The 11,607-nt window shown below is 39.3% G+C and overlaps 1 protein-coding gene across 1 annotated transcript; it reads right to left on the bottom strand.

The window, feature by feature from the left end:
- Positions 1-4,322: 4,322 nt before the first annotated feature.
- On the bottom strand, positions 4,323-10,446 carry LOC139716157 (neuralized-like protein 2). Its single transcript, XM_071627717.1, has 3 exons — positions 10,424-10,446; positions 5,901-6,747; positions 4,323-5,430 (listed from the first exon to the last, which is right to left on the bottom strand). Exons 2-3 carry the CDS (start codon positions 6,718-6,720, stop codon positions 5,312-5,314), a joined length of 939 nt encoding a protein of 312 aa, XP_071483818.1. The 5' UTR covers positions 6,721-6,747; positions 10,424-10,446; the 3' UTR covers positions 4,323-5,311.
- Positions 10,447-11,607: the final 1,161 nt, after the last annotated feature.

Genomic DNA, 11,607 nt, shown 5'->3' on the forward strand with positions numbered 1-11,607 from the left:
AGGTCAATGAAGATCCCACGTATGGAACAGCCCCTATATAATGCAAGATTGTGCTGAGACAAAGCACACTGGACCTTGTCCAGCATGCGTAAAACGGCTTGGAATCCTGCAAATGGCCTGGTTTCGCGTGTGCGACAAATTGAAGCGGATGCCTCCTTTCTTTCTTTCTTTCTAAGGTGTCTTTCGCATGCTGGAGAAGGTCCAGTGTGTCCTGACTCTGTAAAATCTTGCACTACACTGTATATAAGGGCTGGTCCATATACGGGATCTTCATTTGTCCGAATGACTGGCGAAACATCGCTACAAGTGAGTTCAGTTACCCTTTCTTGATTCAAGAAAGTTCTTAAGAAAGCCCAAAATGTGCAGAATGTCATCCGCAGAAACCTATGGAACTGTGATACGAAAGTGAAATCTGCTACATATCTGGCCCTAGTGAGACCCATACTCGAATACGCATCCTCCGTCTGGGACCCTACCACTAAACACTCCATTAATTCTCTCGAGCGAATCCAACGGCAGGCAGCCAGATTCTGCACGAACACCTATACCAGGGAAGAGGGATCTGTTACAAGGGCATTATCCGAGTTGGGCTGGGAATCGCTCCAGACAAGGAGAAAGCATCAGAGGCTTTGCATGTTGTACAAAATGAAAAACGGTTTAGTCAACGTCCCCCTATATAATTATGTTCAACCCAACGCACGTGACACCAGAGGCAATAATCAAAAATTTATTCAACAACGACACAGAGCTACAGTTTTCCGGGATTCCTTCTTCATAACGACTGTTAAAGACTGGAACCAACTCCCTAACGCAGTGGTTCAATGCCCATCATTGTCCCTGTTCAAGCAAAATTTGATGCAATTTCAATAGTCGCGCTCTATCCACACATAGTGCTTCTCTACAAGTTAGCGTGGATGTGTCTTCCTGGACATTTTGCTGACTAAACCATACAGATACAGAAATAACTATCACTTTCTTGTACTTTGACTGGATGAATGAGAAGAATTTACATCAGTCTGTTGGGATATGCTTGGGAGAGAAAAAACACAGAGTCTAGAAAAATTTCTTTTGGCATGTACATGTAACACACCACATCCCTATCACTGGGGATAACAATCAAATCACTTACATATGAATGTACATCATGTGCTCTGAAGTTACACAAGAGAACCTGAGAATAAATCATACTCTAAGTGTAAGACAGTAGTTTAAAAAAAAAAAAAAGTAGGTAGTGCTCCTTCACACATTGTTTGAATATTGATATCTAGTCTTCTGATATGCTCTTCAGAAGTGAAAATGATATTCTGCCCCCCCCCCCCCCCCATCCCTCAATGTCTCTCTTTCTTCTCCGAACTGTAAGAGACCTGTAATTCTATCCCAAGAGGACACATATGGCACATTAATGACAACATAACATTAATCCAACTGTATGAATGCTACATTCCGAGTGAGAACGAAGGGGGAAAAAAAGGACATTTCTGAATGATGAGTCATTATTGTTGCAATTAGCCACTTCCTTTCTTCCACAGAAGATGAACCCATTGCATGGAAGTACGTGCAATTACCGACAATAATAGTCATTGCATTTGTGTAGCAAACATTATAAATGTTCTAAGCTCATTGAATATTGTCATGCTGTTGTCATGGTAGCTGTAATTGTGGCAAATTGCAACTGTTTTCACTGCTTATCCAGAAACAAGTATCTTAATGATGGCATTCTCTTGCACTGGCAATATATTGTTTGTGTTTGACAATGAAATGAAAATCAATAAGCTCGAAAGGAACTTTTCAACAATTGTTATTCTTCTTCAGCTGTTGAATGTCGTAATGTGCACATTAGCAGTGGTGAATTCTATTCACGTACTATCCAATTATTTTTCCACTTTTTCACAGGAGAGATGCCATGCATATCGTACCTTACAGACTCAAGTCATAATCTCTCTCATAGTTATTTTAAGTCTTGCCATATGTCCACAACGACCCATGTTTGCACACTGGAACCTGTCTCTGTGAGCAAGACAATCATATATTTAATCTTATACAGCCTTCTTTAGAAGCAGTTTATTTGCTTTCTTTCTTTTTTTTTTCTTTTTTTTTAAAGAGTTGCACAAAATTATTCAAATCAACTGCATATCATCAGTAACATGTAGGCAATTTCATTGTACAGTACCTACACCCATACTAGGCCACTGTGACATTCTGAGATGTAAACTGACAATCCTATGTGTATTAACAGATGGAAGAAAAATGCTACATACATACACAGCTTGCTGATCATCAAAGACATGGTTCCTCCATTCTTTGTGAGATTTATCATACTAAATTTGCACAATGGTTGTCATGTTCAAACACACTTCATTCAGAGAACACATTTCATTTAATGTCTCTCTTCTTGCTGATGTCCAATGGAAGTACTATTGGAGTAAAGCATTCCAGCCCTCCAGATGACTGCATTATAAACTTAAATGACTAATGCTTCCCTCTCAAGGTGTATATGCCTACAGCATTTCTGGTTTTCCCAAGCAGTGTAGTTGGCATAAAATGCCCCCCCCCCTTTTTTTTTTGTAATGTTCTGATTTTTCTGCAGATGTAATTAATGCAATCTGTTCAATATTATGCTTTCTTCAGGTTTCATGACATTTGCTCTTGAGACAATTAATGCTCCCATGCAATATCTGCATGCTAAGCCAAACATAAATTCTACAGGTCCACAGACATAACCCTAGCCCCAATCCTAATCCTCAGATCAATCTAAACCTAAAATGGCATCACAACCCTAAACCCAACCCTAAGTCCCAGGAGAAAATAAAACCAGAGCAATTGTCGCAGTAGCAAATGTCGTATCATCCTTGCTCCAATACTGGATGAGCACTTAAAAATCAGAGGTACTGGATGATCATTTCAGTAGGAAAATTTTTCCCCACACTTAATGGGCTACTTCCAATGGTTCGAGTCAAGTTCTTGATGAACTTGTGTGGATGTAATAGTTTGAGATATATGAGTTGATTTTAGAGCGACATCTGATGAGAGGTTCGTTTTGGAAGTTTAATGGAACTAAAATGTCGAAGCAACAAGTAGATATCGTTAAGTGTTCTACTAATGGCAGTACAGATTCCCCCTTACTGGAATCTTAACCATGCCAAAGATATCGTCAGTGATATTGTTATTCAGCATTTAAAATGGAACAAATTCAGAAAATATGATACATAATGGGAACAAACTGAACCTCCCCAAGTGTGCTTCTCTAAGTTGGTGAGCAGGGAAAAAACAAAACAAGTTCTGATGATACCATGGCCCTTGTCTAACCAAAGTATCTTTAAGTGACAGATCCAGGTGTTTGATCCCAAAGTCACAACCACTTGTTGCAAGAGGGACAGGGACATACATCTATGTTTTGCCTTCTCAGAAAGCTAAATTACAGAGCGGCGAGACACTTCTGCTTTAATGATAATAACCTTCCTGATGGTTGTGAATACTGTAAATGGCCTACAAAGGCAATTTCTGCGGGTATCACGCAAACAGTACTGAGGAGATCAAATGAAGACGCATTGTACACAAAAATTTGCACAAATGGCCAAGATAATACATGCACAGATAATTGGTGGTTTGACAGAAAACTCATCTTTGGTAAGCCCTCCACACTTCCGTGTAATCCTGCTTGAATACAGCAATCTGATAACAATAATCACTGCCGATTCTGACAGTGTCTTTTCATAATGCCATGGTGTTTCAAAGTGCTTTGTAAAATATTTGTATACTGGAATTAATTCTGCACCCTGAGTGCACTCAGTCCAGCAACATTTCATTTCAGACCGAAATGTGCCGTTAAAAATGAAATAATAATAATAAAAAGAATAGCGATAACATCAGCCCACATAGAATGCCACAATGTTATGACTAGGATGTGAGCTGTAATTCTATTTAGATGAAGTTCATTTCTGGTAGAGACTACATACAATACTTAGAAATGTAGCCATTGAGAGTTTATTGCTTCCAGGCATTTTATCCATCACTGACATCAAATTTCTCTGCCACAGAATTTAAAGGTCCTGTTTACCTTGGAGAGCAGTGATTTAAAAAATTATCAAGGTATCGCATTTGATGCATATGTGTAGGTCTGTTGTATCACAAAACATCCTACCATATAAAATTTTCGCAAAAAAGCATGAAATGTAAGGAGATATCAGTATTTTCTTGATAAACCATAACTGTAGACGGTTTAGTCCGGAAACATTTTTCTTATAACTAGTGTTCATATATTGTGTATTTAACAATACTTACAAACGATTATACGGATTCAAATTTTCACAGTGGTTGTTTCTATCTCTCACTCACATTTTAGAAATATTTTAAAGTACTAATGCTGGGTTTTTGTTTCATCTGCAAATGGTAAATTATGCCTTTAAGTTTAAAGTAAAAAATCTGCAGAAAAGCAAACAAACAAAAACATGTCAGCCCATGTACAGCATCAAATTGTCATAACTCTTATAGGTGATCTACCAGGTGAGTCATCATTCTATACTGAAGGTGGTCCACTTCTGGCAGAGACTAGCTTATGATGCTTTGCAAGTTACCACTGCATCCTTTGCTGCATTTCTTTCACCATGGACATGAAATTTCTTTGCAAACAGAAAAAAAAAAGCTGAGAACTTCATGTTGTGTCCACCACATGAGAGCATCTGGGCCTATCCATGTGTTGACGGATAGAGAAAAGACTGGAATTTGTTTTATCTCCCTGTGTCTTTAAACATAGCACAGGGAATCTGTGATGTATGGTTAGCAATGCATTTTTCATCGGACTGGCAAGATTCTACAAGCAGCTTTGGCTACCAAAGGAGGGCATCCCCACTACTTGATCATTACAATCCAGGTTTTAGATATGCAAGGGCCTTGTGATTCTTTGAACACATTGCGAGACTCTCCTGTGAGTGGCCCACCTTACACTAGCATCGTCATGCTCCTTGGAGTTTGGGAGATCTTTGCAACAATACTGCAACACTCCGGCGTACAAGTCGATTATTGGGCAGCAAAGACATTTTGTGTGATGATCTCTTCTTGCAAACCACAAAACATGCAGTCAATCCCACATGGAGAGTTACAGTGTCTGTCGCTCACTACATCCCGTACGTAGCTACATTAGCGTCGAAGGCAGCTGCACTGATATATAAATACACAATGTCATGCTTCACACAAATTAGCCTAGCATGCAGTAACAATGCAAAAGCACAGACGAAGGAAGGAGGCAAGAGCAGTAAGGTAGGACCTGGCCGCCAGATCACCATTGTCCTGCTCTCTCCTTCTCCTGCTCATCTCAGAGCAGTTCGAATCGGAGATAGCTCTTGAGTTTGGCTGGCAGTGGTAACCTCTGCACCTCCTGCTCCTTGATGGCCGTTCGGATGCGCATCCGACAGCACTCCTGCAGCGTGGGTACTGTGAGGGAGAGAAGAGGTAACTTTCCATGAGGTTGTTATCAGCACACAAATTGCGTTGCATAAATCACTCAAATGAGATTACAAATCGGCTGAAAACAGTTTGCAAAGCCTAAAGTGGGTAGAACAATATGGTGTTATAATAAGATTTTGGATATCAAAATCAATATCATTCATAAGTATATGATTGTTTAAAGACAAAGAATGGTCCTCTAAAATATAGAAAGGCATGCTACAATATCCAGTTCAATCACTACTCACCTTGCATATATACATAATTATGTGTTGTACATAATTTACAGCGAAGTTCAATTTTATTACAGAAAACCACTTTAGTCATATAAAAACAACATTGTATCATTTTCACAAGCCACCTATGGCGTTTTATTCTTAAACCCTACTGAAAATGGTTTGTTTTTGCTAGTACAATCACTATTTCCAGTCCACATATGGGAGAGTACTACAGCTTACCATAATTCAGCTGAACAATTCTGACTTGCTTGGTAGTGCCGTAGACATCGACAATAGCGTAGAAGGGGCTGTGCAGGTCTGCTTCCTCCATTAGTGATGGCCCCTGGTCTTCCCCATTGATGATGAGGTGCATGTATGCCTTGCACTCTGCATTTACATTCTGCACTTCATAGGTGATCCCAATTCTACTACCGATGGATGTCGCATGGAACCTCACTCCTGGCGAGGTTGGCGGGTACGGCGCAAACTTTGCGCGAGACCCAAGGGGATCGTTTCCGTTGTGGGTGCCCAGCGCCTGTCCGCCATGTGCAGTGTTCAGGGCAATGTTGCAGAAGTCTTTGACCAAGAGGGACTGTGGTAGGATCTTGTTTCCGACCTGGAGAGCATTGCCGCAGTTCTGGATGAAGGAGCTGGTCTCTACCTGCTCTTCATCATCATCCTGTATGGTGCGTGGCACCTTGTTGTGGTGTTTGGTGATGGCAAAAATCCAGGACCGACCCATGCTGGTCAGGTCCGGCATCGAGTACTGCGGGATCAGTGCCTCTGTTCCTTCGGCGGCCATTTCTGTCGGCATAAATGGTTCCCCGTGCCGCACTGGCATCATCTTGGAAGGACAGTGCTGGGTCAGTCCGCATCGAAGATGGCCACTCCATCCAGACTCCTGTTCATCTATCTCTACCATGAATATCTCTCCCGGTTGTAAGGGCTTCTCGCTGAAGGTGATGGCGTTGGCAAAGCTGGTTGTCCGCTTGGCCACCTCGCCATCTGCACTGAGGCGGACGTTGACGCCATGGTTCTCGTGAAATCGGTACAGGGGCATTTCAAAGTTGTTCTCTTACAGCGCCATCTGTAGTAACATTAACATCAGCAATATACCTTTAAATTATTACCATATTACTTACAACATGTACAATAACTACGAATTTATCATCAGGCAATATGTCACAAATCTTACTACTTTTTGTGAAATTAACATGTAACATACTCATTAAACTCTCTGCGAGCATGAGCATTGACAAACTATCCTCAGTTGCTTGATAGAATTTTGTACTTGAAGAGATACATGTATATTGCTGGACTAGTCTACACCTACCAGTTCAATTGATACTGCACTTATGTTCTGTTCCATGTTTCCGGTCCTTTTTTAAATCAAATATCTTTCACATTTCTTATGAACATCTGCAATCTGCAATTTTCTGTAATGTAGAATAAGTGTTGGGGAATAATCAGAATGAAGTGATTAGATCTTGTTTTGGGTACTTTGTCTTTAGCAATACTGGCAGTGACATGCCCATATCATCACCTCAGGGTTCAGGTTCTGTCTGTACTCCCCAAATTGGTATAAAGACAGCTTATTAGCTCCACTTCCAGAACACACAAGAAGGAAGAATTTGTCCCATAAAATGCAGGTTCCTGGCTTCATGCTTAAAGATTACACTGTTTTTGTGAGGGTAGGTAGGTGGGCCACTTCAATGGGTTACCACCCTGCACTTCAAGATTAAGATGAATGAATGACATGGGATCTTTTACGTGTGTGAGCCATGACTCTCTCACATGTTGAGTACATAATCAGGCTGTATATAGCATGCCTGCCCTTCATTCTCCTTAAAATAGTATTAAATTCTTTTCTGTGCATTATCATCTATGGTCAATTTTTTACAGTAATTAACAGTACAGTATTCATTGGTATTGTAAGCCGCCCCAAATTTGACCATACCAGCTACAAGTAGATACCTTGACGCTTTTTCCGCACAGTTGAATTTTGGCACGGGAGGTCGAACTCTGGTATGGTACTACAGGTACACGTCTGTACTGATTATATGTTGAGTACTGGTAACACTAAACTATGTCACATAACAAAAGCTGCCCATAATTCAACCACAACACCAGACACTGTCCAAAATTTGACGCCTGCTACATGTAGAAACCTATATAGGCTTTTGCGCACAGTCGAACCTTGGCACGGGAGGTCGAATCTTGTTGCTGGTGCCGTACACTATGCCGAGTACTGTTAGATTTATATCCATAACTTCCATCCTTGCACTGTGGCAAGTTGCAGCATGTAGCTCGGATTAAGAACTTCATTTAGACTATTCGTTTTTAGCAAAAACTATAGATATAATTTATGGCGCTCGTGTACTTTCACACCTCCTCATCAATTGATCTCCAAACATGCAATGACTCACTCTAAATATCCAACAATCACGAATACTTGCATCTCAGTGAGACCCAATCCGGAGCAGAAAGCGCAGCATGGTATCATACAGGTTCAGATCACGGCAGCGAGCACCACGACTGATCTGAATGTAGCGATGTCATAGCAATCACAGCAAGTTCTTCTATGGTATCTTTAGAAAGATAAACCTATTTTTTGGCCTTTCCCTCAGCTTGTACCGAGTCTTGCGGTAGCGATTGATTGAGGTTTAGGGTTGTTGTTTGTGTTGTGTGTGTGTGTGTGTGTGCTTGTGTGTGTGATGGTGTATGTGTGTGAATGAAAGAAGATTGTGAGAAATGTGGTTATAAGACATGGGTGAAAGAATAAAGAAGAGAAAGGATGGAAAAAGGGAGAAATCAAATCAATGAAAAGAGACCAAAAAGGTAAAACTGGAAAAATGAAACAAAAGGTTTACAAAACAGAAAGTACACTTAGAATGAAAACAAAAGATAATGGAAGGAAAGAAAGAGGAGATTTTTTGCATTATAAAGGAAAGGGAGAGATGGATATGTTTGAAAAGAAAAGCAGAAAGCGAAGAAGAAATAAAGATTGAAAACAAAGCATTAGGTATAGACAGAATGAGAGATGAATCAACACTGTATAAAAGCAAACTCTAAAGATGAATAGGAAGGAAAGAGAGAATTATACAAGTTAAAAAGGAAATAAAGAAACTTATCAGAACCAAACACAAGGAAAGGAAATTGGAGAGGAAAGAAAGGAAAGGTAGATGATGATGGGAAAGGAAAGGTAGCTGATGGGAAAGATAACTTGTGAAATGTGTTCCATGGTACATGTATCTCCATATTTTGAATGATAATCATATGATAATGTGATTTCAGTTAATTTTTTCAGATTTGAGGCAATTGACTTGAAATTCGGCATATGTGACTGCTATGATATGTGGGTGTGCAAATTTCATCCTTGTTCATGTTGAACATTGAGTTGTTATGGTAACAGTATACAAATTAATTGTTAGCTGAATTTACTTTCTCAGTGTTTGATGGCGTATCAATCACATTGAGTGATAGTTTTTGTTTTGATTTGCACGCATGTGCTTCATTTTCATTTTTATGCTGACGACAATGATGACTATGTTTTAAGAGGTTAAAGGTTTAGGGTTGGGGGTCGGGCGGAAATCCAGGAAACCCCTAGCCCTACATTTATGTTGAAGTTGTATTTTTTCAGTTTTTGAAATTAATGTATGAATATATTTATAAATGAAGTCAATGGTTGGATGATTATATTGGAATTGTACTGTGTTTTTTATGTTTTGAAGTTTGATATGGGCTATGGTGTTAAGGGGTGGGGATCGGGGGTTGAGGGATAATTTTTTAATGATTGTTAAATGTTTCTTAGGGGCAACATGTGAGGGTTCACATGCCTATGGGCAATTCTTCTTCTTCTTCTTCCATTAAAGTACATCCCTCTTAGTAGAGTATAAATGTACTGAACCTTTACTTTATTTAGTTTATTTAATATCCCCCCACTATAAATTTGCACAAAATAAATAAATTACTATTTTTTTTTAAACTAATAATAAACTAAATAAAGGTTAGTGGGTAGTGGGGTTAGTGGGTAGTTAGGAAGTGGGGGGGGGGGGGACATACGGAACTCTTTCCGTAAATATATTTACTTTTGTGTGCCCTGACCCTCATGTATGATGTAGTCTCCATTCATTTCATTTTCATTTTGTGTAATGTGTACAGTACAGTGTATCCTTTGTATTATAAATGTTCATTCTGATTTTTGTTTCATGTTTGTAATGTTTATGATATGTATCCTACATTCTTTACCTGGTCGAATAAAAAATAATAATAATAATGAAGGAAATAAAGAACAATTAGGCAGAAAGTAAGATTGAATAGGAACTTGAGAAAGTTAGACAAGACTTGACTTTCGGAGACTCAGATGCAATTATTTTTATCATTATATTTAGGTTACTGAATTAAATTATGGAGAGTTTGTGCATGTTTTCAAAATCATTTGTCATTTGACGAGGAAGTGCAAAAGTACATTAGCGCCGTAATTTGTTCAGTAGAAAGAATCTCCTTTCTGCTAACAAGCTCCAGCTTCTTTCAATTCATGAATGTTCAATCAGGATGCACTTGTCGAAATCACAACACCGACATCAGACAGAGCAGAGCAGAGGTGTATACACACAACCCTGTAATTATGCCAAAATGGTTGGATTTGACAATAAATAAACATTTGGACATGGACAGATTATCCATTCAGATACCTATCGTCAAGAAATTTACGTTGAAGTTACTGGTGGTACTGCAAGGACAAAGTTGTTTTGCTTGCTCACCTTGTGCAGACCCCTGTGTTGTTCTGTGTTGTTGGCTCATACAGCAGAGGGTCCGGTCTATACGTCCACTCAGCTCAGTCAGTATGCAGTAGACTGCAGGCTTATTACACGAATCTCCTGCAGCAGAGCAGGGGCGTCCCTGTACGTCGTGGCAGTGGTGGTGCGACTGTCTAATTTGGACCAAATATTACGCGTCGGATGAATAAATTGATAAATGACGTAATTTTCTGAGATGCTAGTCATTGGATGGTATTAGTGGGGGAGGTCTACAAAGGACTATCTCTCAGAATTCACTATTTTCCCTTACATCTTTGTAGCTAACGACCGATGTCAACATCGTAGGTCATGTTGATTTGCCAGCCACGCACGAGTTTACACTAGATTGCACGCACATACGATGGTGGGGTACGTGTACTACTGAAACGAAACTGTAGTGCGGTATGCGTACGTATCGTGCTATCGGCCTTCTTATCATGGAGAGCGTCCTCACATCTCGATCGATTCGGGTGGCTACGTACGTTCGATGCAAAAAGCGTGCATACAAGCATACCACGAGAATGCTCTACCACTAACAAACACTCACACACTTTTTCCCCCCATTTTTTTTTTAATCATCGAGTTGCACTCAATTAAAATATGAGGAATGAAATAATACGCTTGCTATGAACAGTAACAAAATTACAACATTTAATCATTAATGACAAAGCAATAAACAAAATTGGGGAAAAAACACATAGATTTAAAAACATGCCTACTTTTTATGCAAACATACAAACCAATGAAAACCAAATATAGTAGGTGCTAGGTGCCTATTGTAAATGTATTTTCTATAATGTAAACAAATGACCAAATCAACCAACAAGTGTGGACTATTGGAAAAAAGTATCAATAATCAGATGGCATAATTCTCTTTGTTTGTTTCCTTGTTTGTTTTTAGATGTATGATTTCAACTTACTTGTATTATGCTGTTTGTTTCATTTTATACCAGTATATTTCTTGATGTGGTAGTCTAGAACACAGAATTCAAAACTCTTCAGTTTTGTTTCTACACTTGTACAAAGACATATAATCATTTTGACATATCAGCAATGTTCATAACAGTCAAAATATATCAGTGAGTAGGCCTACCTGACTTTACCAGAGTAGATACATATACAAGAACAAGTAGATATATAGCCACAAG

Source organism: Diadema antillarum, unplaced genomic scaffold, assembly GCF_040938485.1.
Source record: "Diadema antillarum isolate AM-2024a unplaced genomic scaffold, OU_Dant_1.0 scf00000062, whole genome shotgun sequence".
NCBI classification, from domain to species: Eukaryota; Metazoa; Echinodermata; class Echinoidea; order Diadematoida; family Diadematidae; genus Diadema; species Diadema antillarum.